At 41.9% G+C, this 21,157-nt stretch overlaps 1 protein-coding gene across 1 annotated transcript in view; it reads left to right on the top strand.

The window, feature by feature from the left end:
• Positions 1-21,157, top strand: part of LOC134210095 (sodium channel protein 60E) — a 640,801-nt gene that overhangs the window by 206,419 nt on the left and 413,225 nt on the right. The window contains exon 2 of the mRNA XM_062686113.1: positions 2,786-3,003. Coding sequence (XP_062542097.1) covers positions 2,786-3,003 — 218 coding nt within the window. The remainder of the gene's footprint in view (positions 1-2,785; positions 3,004-21,157) is intronic.

The following is a 21,157-nucleotide window of genomic DNA, read 5'->3' as shown; positions in this document are numbered from 1 at the left end:
GGCCTAGTGCCATTACTCGCAATCCCCGTCTGGTTATCAGGATGACAGGTCTTTTCCTTCAACATTGTACGACTTCTTAGTGGCACTAATCAAGGACTTTTTTAAGGCACAGCTTGTAGCTTTCTACAAAAAAAAAATTCGAACACGTTGGGCTTTTCTCTTTCCGGCTGTCCGAAAAAATGCGTCTAGATCAACTCTCAGAATGTTGTTCGGCGTGAAGTTCAGCCGCAAGTCATTGCTGCACTTAACCTTTAGTATCTCGTTCTTCATTAGTACTGTTTCCAAAATCTGTACCCCATGAACAATTTTCTTCGTTATAAACACATTTTTTCATTTTTTCTTAATTTTTGACAATGGAGAATACATTTTCACGACTTGTTCTTATCCCAGCACACTTTGATCCCTCCTTACTGTAATATGTTTATATTTTATATTTTTTTATTTCTATATGTCCATACTTTTATAATGTCATAATTTAATATTTTTAAAGTTTCACAGTTTAATATTCGTATATTAATATTTTCATAAATCCATATTTTATATTCTTATATTTAATCGTATATTGTTATTGACAAAAACTCTATATTGTCGAATAGAGCTCCCTATTATTTACCAAACCCACTAATACGAATTTCCCTTCCTGAGACATCTATGGAGGTAGTATGAGTTCCCTGCATCCTAAATAGTAGATGTTGAACTAATATTCCTTCCCTGAGCATTGTATAGCCACCTACAATATTCTTCTTAAAAAATCTCTATTAACTTTTCAAAAGGACCTAAGTAACATTTTTTCCATAAATTAATTTGAATAGCGCAATCAATAGCTTTCATGTTGTTGTGTTTTTTTGCTATTCAAATTAATTCATGAAAAAAATGTTACTTAGGTCCTTTTGAAAAGTTAAGCGAGAAATATTCTATTCGGATGTGTTGCCATTTCGGACGTGGGGTCCATTCGAGCAAATGGTCTTTTCGGTCGTTTGGTCTTTTCGGGTGAATGGTATTCGAGCATTTGTTACATTCGGGCGTTTGTGATAGAATTCCCCACAAATAATAGCTCGTATTGAACAAACGAAGATTTGAAACCATCTTAAAAAGTCGTTTCAAAGACTATTGATCACAGATAAAAATATGTTGTGATATTAAATGTATTTTCATGCACATATTTGGAGCATGCAAATAAACGTAACATTCAATCGATCTCACTATTCTTTTAAATCGAAATAAATTTAAACAGTGCTTGATCGTAAAATTCAATCAAATTTAATTGAATATCGAATGTTAATTCGTTCGATGGGATAAGCTGCAATTTTACACGTCGTTGAATTTTCAAAATTATTTGCTGTGATCGTTATTTTTATTTATTTTTAAGCGCACTTATCGTACAGAAATACAAATAAGCAATACCAAAAGGCATATAAAATATATACTACTTGTTTATCGAAGATTTCATTTCAATAACTTTGGTAGCGGTGTATGAAAAAAGGGTGGTGAAAGTAATAAAAGGACTACACAGATAGAAAAATCCACTGAAATTTACGCTAAAATTCATGCACATAAATGGAACGCCATTATTAGCGTAATTCAATACGGGATATAGCCTGAATGTATACAATATTCGACGTGAATCGTCAATATTGCATACAAGTTGTAAGCAATCTTGTTGGCAAGAGGACCATTTCAGCGTAAAATAGCGTAAATTTTTGCATGTCAAGTTTTACGCGCTGTTTAATTTTTATTATTTTTTTCTGTGTAGGTATTTATGTTCGCATTATTTTCATTGTCGTACCGGACCGTTCACATAATGAGTAAATTAAAGTCATAAACTGCCATAACAAATCTTGAAAACAGAATAAAAAAGTCACCTTGCTACCGTGGCAGATTTTTTTTCTACCGAGGACGTCTATCCATTTGAGATACGGTAGTGGGACAAATGGGTCCGGAAACGATAAGCTTTTTCAGCTCGCTACTAAGGATGTTCATTTTGTTGTTGATACTCGAGAATACTTATTTACATAACAATACTGGTAAGCCAAGTGAGTGATTACTCCTATTTTAAAGCATTGAATTTATTAGTTTGGATCATCTGCCGGTTAGTTGAAACGGTGAAGTTTAAAACAATCTGTTGAAAACTCAATTATCATCAAATAGTTTCAAAAGATTTATTTCCTGCGGAGCAGATCCAATATCTGAACTAAAGTAATTTGAAATTCAAATTTGATCCTTGCAGAAATCCTTCGAGAAGATATATCCTCTCACCAAGAGTATCAACCACTTCCTAACAGAGGGCAGAATTAACCATCTGTCACTCGGATTGAATTATTGCCTGCTGAAACCCTGACAGCTGGTTGTCACTGGATACTCATCGCTTTCCTGCTCTCTCGACTTCCGCTTATCTATTCATCTCTATGATTTACAGAAGTAACCGCACACAAAATTAGGAAACGCGCAATCACGCTTCGCTTGTTCCCTGCTGAGACAGTAGCAGGCAATCCCACTGAATAGCATTCGTCTTTGAAACGGGACCCCAAGTGAGTTTCCTCCCTTTATCTCCGCGGCAATATTGCGTAAAATGTAAATCGTAAGCGCCAAACTTGTTGGTAGCATCTTTCTTCGTAAACAGTTTCATGCTCCTGTTTGCGATGGGGTTTAATTAGCAATAGAAACTTTTCCGAGAGCATGTTCCTCGGTTGACGGCTTCGCATCTCGATTAATTATCCCTCGAACTCCCCAAGCGATCCGCCTGCCCAACTAATCTAGAATTTATTTTCCCACGGTTCATTCACAGGTGGCATCGGAGCGAAGCAGCAGGTCGTTGCGTACACGGAAAAGTCCCAGGACAAGCATGAGTCGCGCCACATCCAGCTGGTGCGGGAGTACGGGTTCCACCCGCGGTCCAAGGTCCAGGTCGAGGACGGGGCCGTGCTGCCGCGCAAGTTTGAACCATTTCCGGACGATATGTACGGGCGCCCGCTGGAGGAAATCGATAACTTCATCTATGAAGAGGTGAGTGAGGCTGATAGTGCGGGGTACCGGGAATGGGGAAAACTTGGTTGCTGCTGATGACAGGTTGGAAACCGTGTGGAGAACAACATAATGTTTATTGTGTGTTAATTAAGTAGAATGATTTGGCTAATGGGCAGATGGCTGTGAATTGCGATTGTGGCATTGCCTCGATAAATAAAGCTTCGAGTTTCGGATATGCCGGGTTGATTTACTCAATATTAACCCTTATATACTGTACGTTGAAATCAGATAATAAGGAAAGCATTTATAAAATAAAGATTTCAAATTTCTGGACATAAGGACATAAGGTTCTTCGGTAGTACAAATCATAACGCACCATGGCGTTGTCGCTCCAGATCATAAAACAAATCATAGAAGAAATCATAAACGCACTATACGCATGAGTCAAATTTATCATTTTGAGGATTGGATTAGTTCCCGTGTATGAAACTTTTAGTTCAATTTCTTGAGTGACACCGTTGACTTCTAGCATTACATCATCTGCGCAGCACTCTATTTTCACTCCGACCGGGAGATTTAAGTGTAATACTCCGTCATACATGAAGTTTTATAGTTCCGGTCCAAGGATCGATACTTATGGAAAACTCACTAATATCTCAATGCCAGTTGGATTAATCCTCCTGTGTACTGTTACGTTGTGATTGCTCTAACAGTTCCGGATTGAATTGCGAAGTATGCCATCCCGGATCAGCTTTGCTGACCAGTTGTGGTTCTGTTGACCATTACGAAACCCACATCGTTAGGAGATGATGTTATCTCCTATATGGGTTACCCCCGAATGTCCAGATTGTCACTGGCCAAGCGAGACAGAAGTAAATAGTAAGAGAATTAGGGGAAGTGGGGGTAGCACGCCCATAGGGGTTAAAACGCGCCACCCCTGAATAAGGTTAAATATCCCCATTTTGATTATTTTAAATAGTCTATACGATAAAGCAATGAAAAATATTGCCATTGGATACATATATTTCATGATTTTTCTCTAGTTATACATGAAAAACTCGAAAAAACGATTTTTGCGTGTTTTGATGCAATTCTAGCTCGGTGGAATTTAGTCTTTCTGTCGCTGTTATACATTGATAAATTAATAATTGAGCCATGAGCCATGCTGCTTACTCGTGTTCTTTATGTTCCACACGAAATCGTCGTCAAAATGGTTTTAAAACGATTTTATGGGCCTTCAAACTTCTGAGGTCGGTGTGGGGCATTACGCCCATGCTCATTTCGTATGACCGAAACAGCTGAAACATTCGGTGAATTGCCTTAATGTAGGCAATTAAAATGAAAATCAGTACGATAAGCACATGCGCGGTTTAACCCATCCACTGGCGCATCTCACCCCGCATGGTTTCAAAATCATGTTTTTCGGGTGCTTTTTAAAAATCAAATTTCTGTGCAATAAAATGAACAATTAGATATCTGTTATCGGTAGTCAGTCGCAGATATGCTGTTCTTCAGTATGCGCTGATGAAAACTGGCTGAAATGGTGGTTTTCATTGATAAAAATGGCATTTTCCTTAACGTGGGCGTCCTACCCCCAGTTCCCCTACCGATTATGTTCCACACTATTATTCTTATCACCAGCTATAAACCACTGACGCGAGAACATAAAGCTTTTCTGTTCACGTGATAAAGGCAGTGTTTTCTCAAACGTCGCGACTTATTTTTAAGTGTTCGAAACCCGTCTTTAAGTGGCCTTTTTTACGGATTGTGAATTCTCGGTGAAGGTTTTTGGACATTTGGTAAAAGTGGACAATAAGAAAGGATAGTCACGAACAGTTCACGGACTAAATGGACAAAAAGTGACGATCACAAAGCGGTGTAGATTGTATAGCGGTGTCGGTGAATAATAAAACGACAAACAAGGGTGTTTTGACGCGAAAAACTCCATCATCAATTGATAAACGCGCCAGAGTTCGGTAATGTGTGGTGCTGATCTGGAGCATTGAAGTTGAGGACGGACATTGCGAAAAGCTGCTGATCACGACGACAACAGTGCAGTATGGAGCAGTACGGGCGTGCTAGTTTCGAATTTACGGAACAAGAGAAGATAAAAGGGAGTAGAGAGCATGATTTGGTGGCGAATTGCATGTATCGCATGTTATATTCTGTGGCTGAATGGCAAAAAAATGATTGATTGTATGTAAGACCATAATCTTTTCTTTTGGTGTCCGCCCGTTGAAGTTTGTTTGGTCTCGGTTTTCGCTGATTTTTTACGATTTTGTTGGTTACATGGTTGATTTCTTCAGCTGCTGTCAACTAGGTAACCAGTTTTGTCATTCCGTGGTCGCCCATACAAACTGCCCTTTTTGCAATTCTGAGCTCAATCGAGCAATTAGAACCGATTTCTAGATCGAATGAGTGACGGAGGTGTATTTTCCTATACATTTTGGCTGAAATCCCCATACAAACTTCAAATCAAATGCGCTAGCTTAAAGAGCTGAAATATTTAGAGATTGATTTTCTCACCCAAAGACACAATCCTGGGGGGGGCCCCATGGAATTCGAGAACATTTTTTCTCCCCATACTAAGCTGGGCCTCCTTAGCCGTGCGGTAAGACGGGTATGATCTTCGAAACAGGACCGATCGATCTTATTATCGGAGCTGAATATTACATGGAGTTGCAAAAGTAGGAAAACGGAAAGCTACGAATGATGGTGCGACTGTTACCAACCCTGTCAGCAGTGCAACCACTTTTGATCAGGTATGGTGAATGCCACAATGCGACCGTTGTTACCATGACGACCTAAGCGCACATCGAAGTAGGCGAGTATGGTACATCGCGGTAGGCAAACGTGGTGCGTCGAAGTAGGCGTTTTTTCAATTTGAATTTTTCACTCACTCCACATCTTTCTGCTGTGTAAGACGCACGTGTAAAAACATTTTTCTATCAAGTTGTTCAATAAAATTGAAATCTGCTAAAATTAAATAAATGATTAGTAAGTTTAAAACTAGTACTTAATCAATAAAAATAAAACGAAAAAGTGATTGGCTCAATTTGATACCCTGTGGTGTGGACGGGCGGAATAGGCTTAATGCAGCAGGTGAGCACTGTCCCCGCGTTTCGCTACCAGGAAGTAGCTTACATTTTGGTCCTTCTCCCGCAGGTGAGCACTGTCCCTGCGTTTCGCTACCAGGAAGTAGCTTACACCGACAATTCAAGACACTGTATTAGAATGGATCGTTTCTGGTCGTGTTCCTGAAGGTCCTGTTAGTGCTTCATACTCCGTGGTGCACGTGTGGAGATCGTAGTAGACGAAGGTCGGAAGTAGACGTATTTTTTCTGACAGTGAAATTTTTCTTCTTGATAATGAAGAATAGTTGTATTTTGAGTTTTTTTTATCAAAAGGAATAAACAGCGTTCGACGGGAAGCTTGCTGCAGATGGTTGATCAAGACAAGGATATCAAACTTATTTAGTTAAAATCCAAGCCTTCCATAGCAGGGACCATCCACATGAAGTCATGCATACAGTGGACTAGACATGAAGAATGCCGGACATTTGAACGTTTGACGGGGCAGCTTTCCAATCCGATGTTAGTAACAGGCCTAATGTACGACAGGGATGACGGTAACAATGACGTTCCATTCTCAAATAAAGTAAATTTGGTAAGATGTGTGCTCCTCCTCCATCAGTTAAAAGGTAAGTCTTCATTACCATTAGCTTTTGCACGCATAAACTAAACCTAAGCCGCATACCTCTCATAGACCAGAGTTTGTGACTGCTATATGAATGCCTAGTCAGTTAGAAGTAGATGCAACCGAATGGATAGATAAATGTGCTGCTAGGGTAAGAGTGTTGTCTGGGTAATTGGTAGCGAGATTTTTACTTTAAAAAACCATGCAGATTAATTCTAAGTAAAAACATGCCTGCGCAATCCGATATCTGAACCACGCCGCAAAAATCGAAACTGCGTTTCAGAACAAATATACTGATCTTCACTAATATTCTTGTACAAACTAAAACAAAAACATAGTCAAACGAGGTTCAATTTCAAAACCAATTTTCATTCCTAAATTTAAGCGAAAACAAGAAAAAAATTATAGCTATCAATATCCAAATCAGCTTTATTGAATTCACTCATTGGCATGCTTTCTCAATTCATGCTCAATTCATTCATTGGCATGCTTATTCATGGGAATGGATGAGCGAAAACATAACTTTTATAAGAGACTGCATAAGACTTTATAAGATAGGACATGCATTTTAGATATTATTCATCATATCATCATATCACAGCTAAATCCTTAAAAAATAAATAAAATTGTAAGTGTGATATTGAGGAAAATTATGGGATATCATACTTTCATTGAACATAGTGTGTTGATGTAGAGTTTCATTCTTGGAAATCTAAGCAAAATTATTTTAATCACATTTCACAACATTTTATATATACCTAGGTATGGGAAGATTAGTACGTGCCAAATAGGTACTAGAAAATCAAGATTGAATCAATAAAAAAGTCCCCATAATATGAGATAGGAATATCATCACATAAGAGATAGCTCACATTGCTTCGTGTAATGCCATTAAAAACGGTGATGATCAAAAATAAATTCGTTTATGAATCATACGTAAATGTGACAGCTTCATTCACAATAAGCTTGAAGCAATAGGTTGATCCGATGTTTCGATGGAGTAATTTCCGAATACAACTATCTTTGATTCAACCAATTGTTGACTGTTATTGGCTTTCCTCAATATTCCTATTTTCTCGATAAAATTTTCTGTGATTGTAAAGTTACATATTGGTTTTCGCTTATTACTAAGGGCATATATTAATATGAGTACATAATTTCAATTGGGATCGCATAAGGGGAAGGGAAAATTAATATATTTTATATTCTTCCTCGTTTCAGAGAGCGAACAATGACGCCTAAACCTAGGCTAATTACCCGAGCAGCACAAGTCAGACTAAAATGGTTGTTGCAACTTGATAGTGACCAAATCTAGTCGCATATCCGTTGCAGTAATCTATGTGGGACATGTGTGCTACTTGGGTAGCCAGGGCAAGTTTAATAGCTTCGCCCCATCCCAGGACAATTAACAAAGGAGTGACAAAAATTTCTTAGCATGGTCACACCCAACGTCTGTTTAAACGCATTATATCATTTGCTTATGATGATATTCCTAAACTATATTCCCTACCAACTATCCAACTCCTTGAAATCTATGAGGGAGTCGGTGAGTCGCTGGCGTCTCGTTAAGTAGATGTCATATCATCATTTCCTTCCCTTCCTTAGTAACAGAGAAGATGGGCGTGGCCGGCAATGGTAGCTTTCATGCTTTATCATTTTTGACCCCCAATTGGGTTGCTATTAAATCCCAAATAGTAATCCATAAGCAGTTGGGGTAAGAAAGTTAAAGAAAATCCATGACAGCTATCAGTATGCAATCTACGAAATACTCTGTTACAACGCAACGCAACGCAACGCATACTCCGTGGTGCACGTGTGCTTAACGGCGGAAATACAAGAGAAGCTTTCAAGGTTCTGGGAAGTGGAAGCTTGTCATTCAGCTAGTACATTTTCGGTCGAAGAGTCGACCTGCGAGGAAATCTTCGACGGAACAACGTTCAGAAACAAAGAAGGAAGATAGGTGGTGACACTGTCAAAGAAAGAAGGAATAATCCAGCAATTGGGCGAGTCAAGATCAACAGCAGTCTAGTGGCATTTTCCTGAACGATGCTCTGATGATGGGACCCGTTGTTCAGAACATGAAAAAAGACATTGAATCCAGCCAATCAGCAGCTGCAGAAAATCGTGTGGAGAGATAGTGCTGCGGAACCAATTCGAACATTCGCTCTCGCCACGGTTACGTACTTGCGGCATCAGCTCCATTCTTAGCCACAAAGTGTCTGCAGCGCCTGTCAGACGAAGGCCAAGGTGCGTACTCCAGAGATACCAAGTTCCTCAGGAAGGAGTTCTAAGTGGATTACATGCTGTCTGGTGTAGACAATATTGAAGAAGGGAAAGAGCTCATAGGACAGATGATAGAACTGCTGCAATCTGCAGTTCAGCGGACGATGGAAGCCAACTAGCCCCCACCTTGAGGGAAGTTAAGGATGCCATCCAACAGCTAAAGACAAATAAAGCAGCTGGTAAGGATGGTTCGGAGCTAAGCTGATCAAGATGGGCCCGGAAAAGCTAGCCACTTGCCTGCATAAACTGATAGTCAGAATCTGGGAAACTGAACTGCTACCGGAGGAGTGGAAGGAAAGGGTTATATGCCCCATCTACAAGAAAGGCGACAAGCTGGAGTGTGAGAACTTTCGAGCGATCAACATCCTTATTGTCGCTTTCAAAGTGATATCTCAGATCATCTTCCGTCGTCTTTCACCATTAGTGAATGAGTTCGTGGGAAGTTATCAAGCCGGCTTCGTTGACGGCCACTCGACAATGGACCAGCTCTTTACTGTACGGCAAATCCTTCAAAAATGCCGTGAATACCAGGTCCCAACACATCATCTGTTCATTGATTTCAAGGCGGCATACGACAGTATATAGACTGCGTAGAGCTATGGAAAATTATGGACGAGAACAGCGTCCCTGAGAAGCTTACCAGACTGATCAAAGCAACGGTGGATGGTGTGCAAAACTGTGTGAAGATTTCGGGCGAACACTCCGGTTCGTTCGAATCGCGCCGGGGACTAAGACAAGGTGATGGACTTTCGTGCCTGTTGTTCAACATTGCGCTAGAAGGTGTCATGCGGAGAGCCGGGTGTAACAGCCGGGGTACGATTTTCAACAGATCCAGTCAATTTATTTGTTTCGCGGATGACATGGACATTGTCGGCCGAACATTTGCAAAGATGGCAGAACTGTACTCCCGCCTGAAACGTGAAGCAACAAAAGTTGGACTGGTAGTGTATTGCATCGAAGACAAAGTACATGCTAGTGGGCGGAACCCAGCGCGACATGGTCCGCATGAGAAGCAGTGTTACGATAGACGGGGATACTTTCGAGGTACTCGAGGAATTAGTCTACCTTGGATCCTTGCTAATGGCTGATAACAATGTTAGTCGTGAAATACGAAGGCGCATCATCTGTGGAAGTCGGGCCTACTACGGGCTCCAGAAGAAACTGCGGTCAAAAAAGATTCGCCACCGTACCAAATGTTTTATGTACAAGACGCTGATACGACAAATAGTTCTCTACGGACATGAAACATGGACAATGCTCGAGGAGGACTTGCAAGCATTCGGAGTATTCGAGAGACGGGTGCTTAGGACCATCTTTGGCGGTGTGCAAGAAGACGGTGTGTGGCGCGAAGAATGAACCACGAGCTCGCCCAGCTCTACGGCGAACCCAGTATCCAGAAGCTAGATAAAGCCGGAAGGGTACGATGGGCAGGGCATGTTGGAAGAATGTTAGACAGCAACCCTGTTAAGATGGTGTTCGCTTCCGATCCGGCAGGTACGAGACTGCGTGGAGCGCAGCGAGCGAGGTTGGCAAAACGACTTGGCGAGCGTGGGGCGCATTCGAGGATGAAGAGATGCGGCTTCAAATCGTGTATTATGGCGTCAAATTGTTGATTCAGTGTTATCTGTTTAGATGTAAAGTAAATAAATGAATGTAATGAATTTCTGAGATCCACCATTCTTGTTGATTTTGGTCATGCGATTACATTCTGTTTAATTTTGTCTGAGGATCAACATTTTTGGAATAGTGATTTGTTTTTGCTGAAAATTTTAGGATTTATCAGGAACCTTCCAATGTTGTCTTCATGTCCGTGATTGCCGGATTAATTTAAAATCTGGTTAAAACTTATGAGAACCGAAATGAAAACTCTAACCCCCTTGAAAGAGCGTCATTTGTTGTAAAGCAAGATAACCATCGGCGAAAACCTTGAACTGATTCTTCTTTATGCTTCTATCATTTTTAAACTGAGTCACGTTTATGAATTTTGGTTTATTGCCACTCGAAACACACAGCTGCCTTATTTATCCATCTCAAACGTGCTGTGCTCTCATTGCTCGCAAAGCTAACGCAACAAAAGCACGCCAAATACTAATCCTCACGTACGGACATTCTGGGCATAAATTATCAATGAACAGCAAGGCGAGAGCACTCGCAGCCAATACAATACCAAACCGAAAGACCAAACCAGCAAAAGACAACGCACACAGCCCGCTGAAATTATGTTCAATGCCGTCATTCTTCCAACCGATAAAATAGCAATTTTCCGACGATTCAACGAACAGCGAAATAAGGAGAAAAGTGCTGAGATTGCTTTTTTCGCATGGTTCTTGAGGTTGGACGAGGGTGCTTACAATTAGAACTGAACCCGCAAAAGCGGCGTCTGCACCGGCCGTTCGTTCATCATCGTCTCGCCTCCGCTATTGTCAAGCCTAAAGCTTGCGATGATGGTTGCTAAAATTTGAAAGTTAAATTAATGTTTCGCATTTTGTTTCGGCGAAGCAGTTGTAAACGCAGCACCGACCGGCTCCACGAACGGAAGCATGTCACAAACAGAGCACTAAACATCCGCCACCCATCAACCATCACATCATGGGGCGGAAAAGGGGTAAGCAGAAATGGTGAAAATAGTCGCCCGTGGGAAAATCGATAAACGTGCGATTCATTGTTTGTGTGCTTCTGTACTTGCTTTGCATTACAATAAAGGCTTGCGATGGAAGAGATTTTCCCCGTAGCGAGAGTGAACCGAAGAATCTCGGAAACGGCATCCTAACTAGCCGGAGGCACGCAAAGTAGACGGCAGTAATTACTGGGGGGGATTTTCGAGGAATTTGGAAATCGTGAAGGCTTAGGGCATCGTTACAAATTAAGTAACGCTGAAGTCTGTAATCTACGGCCTTCTTCGTATTTTGTATTGCTCATATTTATTCGTAGCATCGTTCCGTATTAGCACCTGTGCTTTCGCGTAGGCTCCTAATTGCTTTCCAATGGTGTGTGAATTTATGCAAGACAGTGCTGTTTGTATTCTACATGTATAATCCATATGTATGTTTCAGTTTGTGACCAATAAGAGACGATCTTTTTAATTTGAATCTTGATTTCGTAAAACTTGGTCCTATATTCATAAAAAATCGATTCTTCAGGGAACGCAATTAATTACAAAACTTAATATTGTCAGCACTCTGACCTTTCACAGTAGCTGATTGAACGTTCTGATCTCTCCCAAAAAGCTAAGGGAAAACGAAGGGTTGATGTTGTTTTCTAATTAATCATTTCGATTCGGCGAATCTCTTTTCACCTGTTGTCGTTTCCTCGCCTAACTTTGCCAACGCCATTGTAAATAACAAATAACAGGGAGCTCATTGTTTTCGATGCTTTGAATTTACAAAGCAATTGAGTCCAGAGCAGGACGATGATTAACGAGCAGCCAGTTCCGCTTCGGTGCGTTGGCTGTATCCAGTTGTGGTAGGAGTGCGTCAAAAGTGACGGTAAACAATCGAGCCACGCATTCCAGGACGGAAATGTCCCACAGTAATTAATATGGGTTCTTTACTATGCTTAGTTTTATTTGTTAACGTTTTAGGAGAGCTTCTCGAGGTCAAAATACTAATACCCAGGGAAATCGAGAAAAATTCTTACCAGGAATTCCCTTAACACAGTTTGTTTATTTATAAGGCTCGGCTGTTCATTAAAAACTCTACGGGGCCAAGAATTAGTAGTTACAATATTATATAAAATATAAAATACAAATTATAACACGATAATTTTTGTCCTTTGAACCTTTTACTCCAGTCGTATTGTAATGAACTACCGACTGTTTCTGGTTTCCTTGTTTTGAATTTTCTTCTGGAATTTTGATAAAGTCCTCATCTGTCGCTTCCGAAGAAACCCACTCCTTCGCTCCCAGATACTACGCCAGCATATGTATACTATAAAAAGTGTCTTCTCCCACGCTTGAGCAAAATAGTCTCTCCGATGAGCAACTTCTTGAAGCAGGGAGCAGGGATCCCTAAGTCCGCCGTAGAAAATTTTTCCCTCGAAACTGTATACATCTATCGCTCCATATGTACACCTCGAGCTGTGTACAGATGTTCTCATCTTAATTCCGAGTGAAATTACACTCGCATATCGCGATAAACTCTTCTCCGGCGGCAGATCAAACACACGGGCGTTACGCATATTGGAAACTGCGATTTCCATTCGAACTTTGGCCGACGAAAACAATCATCCTCGACTCCGTGTTCTTATCGATTTCTCTTCGTCGATGTTTTATTTTTATTATTGTACTGAATTGTGCTAGTTTGTCGATGATTTAATGGTTTGGCGTGATAAAAGATGATTGTATCTTGCACCAGAATCATTAATCACGGTTGTAGCTTTTGAAACAATTTGAGTATTAACAAAATATAAAATCGATTAGGAGAAATCGATCAATACAGTTACGCCCTTATGAAACTAAGCGCGAGAAATTGAACTGCATGGTATTGACGAAATCTTCATCGCCCATATCCTTATTTGCTGCTTTCTCTACGACAGAAAAGTATCGACGGCGAAACAAAATACTGCGATCGACGGATAAACAAAGGGAAACAAAAGCGCGTGATTGCTTGCTAATAATGGCTACAAAATCACAAAGGATCAGGGATCCGAAGCCTCAAAGTTGTTTTGCAAGATGCTCCGAATTCGCCTTTCAAGAGGCTTGGAAACCTCCTTCTAAGTGTCTCGAAAGCCTACTTCCATGCAGCTCGAAAGTTCCAAGGGGCTCGGAAGCCTCCTTTCAAGCGGCTCAAAAGCCTTTTTTCAAGAGGTTCAGAAGCCTGGTTTCAAGAGGTTCAGAAGTCTTCTTACAAGAGGCGCAGAAGCCTCCTTACAAAAGGCTTAGAAGCCTCCTTACAAGAGGCTTAGAAGCTCGGAAGCCTCCTTGCAAGAGGCTCGGAAGCCTCCTTTCAAGAGGCTCGGAAGCCTCCTTTCAAGAGGCTCGGAAGCCTCCTTTCAAGAGGCTCGGAAGCCTCCTTTCAAGAGGCTCGGAAGCTCTTTTCAGGAGGCTTGGGAGCATCCTTTCAAGAGGCTTGGGAGCCTCCTTTCAAGAGGCTTGGGAGCCTCCTTTCAAGAGGCTTGGGAGCCTCCTTTCAAGAGGCTTGGGAGCCTCTTTTCAAGAGGCTTGGGAGCCTCCTTTCAAGAGGCTCGGAAGCCTCCTTTCAAGAGGCTCGGAAGCCTCCTTTCAAGAGGCTCGGAAGCCTCCTTTCAAGAGGAAGGCTCGGAAGCCTCCTTTCAAGAGGAAGGCTCGGAAGCCTCCTTTCAAGAGGCTCGGAAGCCTCCTTTCAAGAGGCTCGAAAGCCTCCTTTCAAGAGGCTCGGAAGCCTCCTTTCAAGAGGCTCGGAAGCCTCCTTTCAAGAGGCTCGGAAGCCTCCTTTCAAGAGGCTCGGAAGCCTCCTTTCAAGAGGCTCAGAAGCCTCCTTTCAAGAGGCTCGGAAGCCTCCTTTCAAGAGGCTCGGAAGCCTCCTTTCAAGAGGCTCGGAAGCCTCCTTTCAAGAGGCTCGGAAGCCTCCTTTCAAGAGGCTCGGAAGCCTCCTTTCAAGAGGAAGGCTCGGAAGCCTCCTTTCAAGAGGAAGGCTCGGAAGCCTCCTTTCAAGAGGAAGGCTCGGAAGCCTCCTTTCAAGAGGAAGGCTCGGAAGCCTCCTTTCAAGAGGAAGGCTCGGAAGCCTCCTTTCAAGAGGAAGGCTCGGAAGCCTCCTTTCAAGAGGAAGGCTCGGAAGCCTCCTTTCAAGAGGAAGGCTCGGAAGCCTCCTTTCAAGAGGAAGGCTCGGAAGCCTCCTTTCAAGAGGCTCGGAAGCCTCCTTTCAAGAGGCTCGGAAGCCTCCTTTCAAGAGGCTCGGAAGCCTCCTTTCAAGAGGCTCGGAAGCCTCCTTTCAAGAGGCTCGGAAGCCTCCTTTCAAGAGGCTCGGAAGCCTCCTTTCAAGAGGCTTGGGAGCCTCCTTTCAAGAGGCTTGGGAGCCTCCTTTCAAGAGGCTTGGGAGCCTCCTTTCAAGAGGCTTGGGAGCCTCCTTTCAAGAGGCTTGGGAGCCTCCTTTCAAGAGGCTTGGGAGCCTCCTTTCAAGAGGCTTGGGAGCCTCCTTTCAAGAGGCTTGGGAGCCTCCTTTCAAGAGGCTTGGGAGCCTCCTTTCAAGAGGCTTGGGAGCCTCCTTTCAAGAGGCTTGGGAGCCTCCTTTCAAGAGGCTTGGGAGCCTCCTTTCAAGAGGCTTGGGAGCCTCCTTTCAAGAGGCTTGGGAGCCTCCTTTCAAGAGGCTTGGGAGCCTCCTTTCAAGAGGCTTGGGAGCCTCCTTTCAAGAGGCTTGGGAGCCTCCTTTCAAGAGGCTTGGGAGCCTCCTTTCAAGAGGCTTGGGAGCCTCCTTTCAAGAGGCTTGGGAGCCTCCTTTCAAGAGGCTTGGGAGCCTCCTTTCAAGAGGCTTGGGAGCCTCCTTTCAAGAGGCTCGGGAGCCTCCTTTCAAGAGGCTCGGAAGCCTCCTTTCAAGAGGCTCGGAAGCCTCCTTTCAAGAGGCTCGGAAGCCTCCTTTCAAGAGGCTCGGAAGCCTCCTTTCAAGAGGCTCGGAAGCCTCCTTTCAAGAGGCTCGGAAGCCTCCTTTCAAGAGGCTCGGAAGCCTCCTTTCAAGAGGCTCGGAAGCCTCCTTTCAAGAGGCTCGGAAGCCTCCTTTCAGAGGCTCGGAAGCCTCCTTTCAAGAGGCTCGGAAGCCTCCTTTCAAGAGGCTCGGAAGCCTCCTTTCAAGAGGCTCGGAAGCCTCCTTTCAAGAGGCCCGGAAGCCTCCTTTCAAGAGGCTCGGAAGCCTCCTTTCAAGAGGCTAGGAAGCCCCCTTTCAAGAGGCTCGGAAGCCTCCTTTCAAGAGGCTCGGAAGCCTCCTTTCAAGAGGCTCGGAAGCCTCCTTTCAAGAGGCTCGGAAGCCTCCTTTCAAGAGGCTCGGTCTCCTCAAGAGGCCTCAAGCCTCCTTTCAAGAGGCTCGGAAGCCTCCTTTCAAGAGGCTCAAGCCTCCTTTCAAGAGGCTCGGAAGCCTCCTTTCAAGAGGCTCGGAAGCCTCCTTTCAAGAGGCTCGGAAGCCTCCTTTCAAGAGGAAGCCTCTTTTCAAGAGGCTCGGCAGCCTCCTTTCAAGAGGCTCGGCAGCCTCCTTTCAAGAGGCTCGGCAGCCTCCTTTCAAGAGGCCCGGCAGCCTCCTTTCAAGAGGCCTCAGCAGCCTCCTTTCAAGAGGCCTCGGCAGCCTCCTTTCAAGAGGCCTGGCAGTCTCCTTTCAAGAGGCTCGGCAGCCTCCTTTCAAGAGGCTCGGCAGCCTTCTTTCAAGAGGCCCGGAAGCCTCCTTTCAAGAGGCCCGGAAACCTCCTTTCAAGAGGCCCGGAAGTCTCCTTTCAAGAGGCCCAGAAGCCTCCTTTCAAGAGGCCCGTAAGCCTCATTTTAAGAGGCCTGTAAGCCTCATTTCAAGAGGCTTGGAAGCCTCATTTCTACAGGGTTGGAAGCCTCATTTCAACAGGCTTGGAAGCCTCCTTTCGAAAGGCACGGAAGCCTCCTTTCAAGAGGCTCGGAAGCCTCCTTTCAAGAGGCTCGGAAGCCTCCTTTCAAGAGGCACGGAAACCTCCTACTTTCAAGAGGCTCAGAAGCCTCCTTTCGGAAAGCTCGGAAGTCTCCTTTCAAGAGGCTCTGAGGCCTTAAAAATCTTCTAAGTAGGAAGCATGATGTATGCATTAAATTTTATTTGGAAAGTTGTATGAAATAATGAAATTTTAAGACAACTTTTTGGAGGGCCCTTTTGGATATCCCGTTAGTTTCCGGGTCCGTTTTTTCATATCGTCGAGGTCGCATCATCAAATCGCATCAAGTGAACATAATCCTAAAATTAAAAAATTAAAACGTCTTTATAAAGACTAAAAAACCACACTAAGCGGCTTTTTGACTGACGTCAATCTATTTATTTAAAAACGCAATTCTAGGGTTGAACATGACTACGTAGGTTTTATTTCTCATTCCCTTTTCTTTATTCTTTATTCATTCGTCCTTTTTACTTATCTATTCTTTTTTTGAATTTTCTTCTATCTTTTTCTTTCGTGTTCCTCCTGCCTGAAATTTTCTTATTGCATTCTTCTTCCCACTCCCCAGAACACATGTGTACCAAATTTTATAAAAGGGATTCAGAAGTTACAGATATTCTTCCCATACCGAACTGTTTTTCCAATGATTCTTCCGTAAAAAATAGAAGCTTCTTCAGAAAAAAGTTCCATGGAGAATCGAAATCATTGTACCTGAAAATTCGTAAAGAAATAGGAGAAATCTGTTATAAATTCTCGTGGAAACAGAGAACAATTTCCAATGGAAAATATGAGGCATTTGTCGTGAAGATCGTCGGGAAATTCCCCTTTCAAATTCAGAAGAACGCTTCGTAAAAACATGAAGCTCATCGAAGCTCAAAATAATTTCTTGTGAATACTTAGAAGAATTTCTCATTTTCATAGAAATTCAAAAGAATTCACGGACAAAATTCGAAACAAATCTTTCTGATATATTCCATTTGCATAATTGAGAAAAGAGTGAAAATCGAATGTGCGTATTGCGCGGCGCAAGAGCAATGCACGTGAATTAGTTGATTTTCCTAAATTATTTATTGTGACAATTTTCGTTCTGTGTTTATTAGGTAAATATTACCTGTTACGTTTCAACGCTGAAAACTGTGTACACTTGCCCCAGCAGAACTTTTTATATTTTTACAAAAATGTATGACTTTTGTTCAAAAAACAAATCGATACTATAGTATTTTTCATTATCCAAACAATCAGCACTGCTATTTTAGTGAACAAACACGGTGTATTATCCATAAATATTTACAGGCTGACTAAGCTAAGCTATCGTGTGAGGAAAAAGGGTAAAAAACGACTTGAAGCTAACGGATGGGTTGAAGGTGAAGGTTGGCTGAGTGAGTACACTTGTTTGCCTGTAGTGATCGGTTCTTTGCCTGTATTGTTTTGACTGAATTTTCAGTTCGCCATAACATTAATACGCATTCAACTCACCTTTAAAACAAATCGAATATTTTGTACATGTGATGTTATGCTCTGTCGGAAGCATCAACATTTTCTTGATACTTGCGCTTTCCAACGACAAGAATATCATTTTTCTTCTGTTCCTTCTAGAAGCTTTTTTCCGTTTCTGCAAATCGTGAAAAGACTTCCCTGCTCAGAGATATGACGTGGGAGCTATCCCTGAACAGCAAGCACCGGATATTGATTTTTGGCTTTTTGTCCATAAAGCTGTCATTGGTGAAAACACGTCACGATATAATTTTCTATATTGCAATTTGGCTTGTCATGCCAGTCATATCATTCTATTTTGTTTCCATATAAAGCCATGCGAAATTTCGATCGGATGCGTTTGTTTCCAAATCATGTATTTATTTCCTTATCTAGCTTTACTCGGTAACCAAAGTATTTTACAGACGAAGTAGAGTTATGTCAAGTTAGGAAAAAGTCAAAGCTCCAATTAAAAGATACAAAGAAAAATCACAAAAGGCCAATGAACCATATCATGTTCGATCCCTAAATTTCATTCTACCAAGCAATGTCAATCGCTTTATAGAGGTTGCCACCCTTTTCGGTTATCAACCCATATAAAGTTCGACGGGCAGAAGATTCATCGTTAGGGTGTCCCAAAAAAAATCAATGTTCGAAAAGTTATGGTGCTCAACCCTGAAATGAAAGATATACCTGTCTGGATAATTTTTCTAGAACAAACCGAATTTCTAAAAATCGTTTAGAGGTCGCGCCAGAACGATTTTTGAAAATGAAACCTTTTAGGTAAAAAATCAAATATTGAGTCCTTTCACAATTTTTTTCAGGGTCACCCATTCGTTTTATATTTTTTTATTTTTCTGTGGGTCTTTGCCCATATTCTCCATGTATTAGTTTTTTGTATTATGCGTTTTTACAGTCTGCAGAACTTTTTAAATATCGAAAAATACACATTTTTTTGACGAATTTTCGAAGTTACTTCATCCTAACACAAAAAATATTTTTTTCTCGTTCGGAAAAATTTACATACTACAAAGAGCTATTTATAACGAGTATTTTCATAAAAAAATATCCACGAAATGTTGTTCTGGGGCTGAGATATTGCAGTTTTAGTAAGTTCTTCAGACTGTAAAAACGCATAATACAAAAAACTAATACATGGAGAATATGGGCAAAGATCCACAGAAAAATAAAAAAATATAAAACGAATGGGTGACCCTGAAAAAAATTGTGAAAGGACCCAATATTTGATTTTTTACCTAAAAAAGGCTCATTTTTCAAAAATCGATCTGGCGCGACCTCTAAACGATTTTTTAGAAATTCGGTTTGTTCTACAAAAATTATCCAGACAGGTATATCTTTCATTTCAGGGTTGAGCACCATGACTTTTCGAACATTGATTTTTTTTGGGACACCCTATTCATCGTGTGCTTATAAAGTGCCCCTTTGAATGGCATTGGCAATCAATTTCCCGCCTGCAACCAGTTAGCGAAACCGCTCTTCCCAAGCTGTCTTAACCCCACACCATCTGCATGTTCGAAAACTAGAAGAGGAAATTATAATTTCCATTAACTTAATCGCTTCCTTGGCAGCTGCAAATTGCTCTATTGCTGTGGTTTGACTGTTGGCTGGGCCCGGGTTCCGATGCTCACAAGGATCGATTACAGCCCAACCACACAGAGCTGGATGCTCTCCGCGCGATGGGCTCCATTTGTTGCAGTTTGCCCGGCAGCTGTTGTACGTGCGGCCAACAATTCCAGCAACGACCGAAGGAAGGCAGGGAAGGGAATAGTAATTCATTCCGTCACCAGCCAGTAACCGACAAAAGGCGCTGCGAAATAGCTGCCAGCGTGCGGTTATCTCGCAAATTGATTGTGATCGGCGGTGTGATGATCGGTTCCGCTGGTGGAAGTGATTTAATTTTATCGTGACATCACTTAACAATAAATTTGCAATGAATAGAAACGAGGGATGATTAAATTGCTTAAAGGAAGCGTTACGTCTCGTCATCTTCTTCGGCGCGATGGAACAGGAAGTGAATTGAATGGGACTTTTGCTACCGACAGCTCCTTACCCCATTGTGCGACTCTATGGCATATCCTTATTGGATTTAGCACGTCGCAGACATACGCGCGCGCATCCTGGAAGAAGAATTCGATTTGCTCCCGATTGCAGTCACATGAATTCTGATCAAATGCAATTTCCCTCCTCCAGCTTTGCCCCTTCTACATAATGGCGTGGCATGGGCACATTGCTGAATGGATTTTACGTGCTGGAATTCCTGGAGTAATTCCGAGAGCACGGCGAGGAAGTCAAAAGCTATTTGTCATGACGCCAAAGTAGTACGATCCAGTGGAATGTCGAGAAGCTATATGTGAAGCAGGTTGCAGAATGGGAACATATATACGAGCCACTTGTGCAAACCAAAATCAAACAAGCTTTTTAAAATAATTTTTAAAATTAATTAACTTTGATTTGAGAAAATAGTTTTAAAGATGCATTTGAAAATCTACAGCTAAGATGGAATTTAAAATATTTATTTTTGAGAAACAGAATTGCTCAAAAAAAGCATAATTGGTTTCCGAAACATGTCATCAACGGTAGATTTCTTCATCGACTCGGTAGCTGAATATTTTCGCATTTTTCCCTTTTTTCAGCTCAGGTTCCTTGAATTTGGTATAAAGTACGTTTTGGACCATCTTCCTCTAAGCATGCATATACATAGTCCCAAGCCCTACTAAGGTCTTTTATAAATGAGAATTTAGAGTGGAAATCGTGCCATTTACACACGCTGACTTGATGATTTCTCACTCGCAAAGGACTTCTAACTAATAACAGAGGGTGCATGATAGTTACAAATAATGCAATACACCCAGGTTTTTTTTACACGGTTGGAATTCATTAATTTCCCGGTTAACCCAAACTTTCACAGCTTTTTAAATACCACCTGAATTTTCTTTGATTTTTTGTGAATTTTTTCGTGGGGTTAACTCATTATTTCATTGACGCTGAAGGTCTTAAACGACTAAAACCAAACCGTGTAAAAAAAAACCTGGGTGTATATTGGCGAAACACACAGGAGAACCTTACATTATAGAAACATCTTGGTTTGTTCATTGTTGTATCAAATAACGTGGACATTATTGTCTCAATGCTAGTGCTAGAAGTAGTTTAAAAA

This window comes from Armigeres subalbatus, chromosome 2 (genome assembly GCF_024139115.2).
Source record: "Armigeres subalbatus isolate Guangzhou_Male chromosome 2, GZ_Asu_2, whole genome shotgun sequence".
Lineage (NCBI taxonomy): Eukaryota > Metazoa > Arthropoda > Insecta > Diptera > Culicidae > Armigeres > Armigeres subalbatus.
Note: the sequence above shows the minus strand (reverse complement) of the source record. Positions and strands in the feature narration are given on the sequence as shown.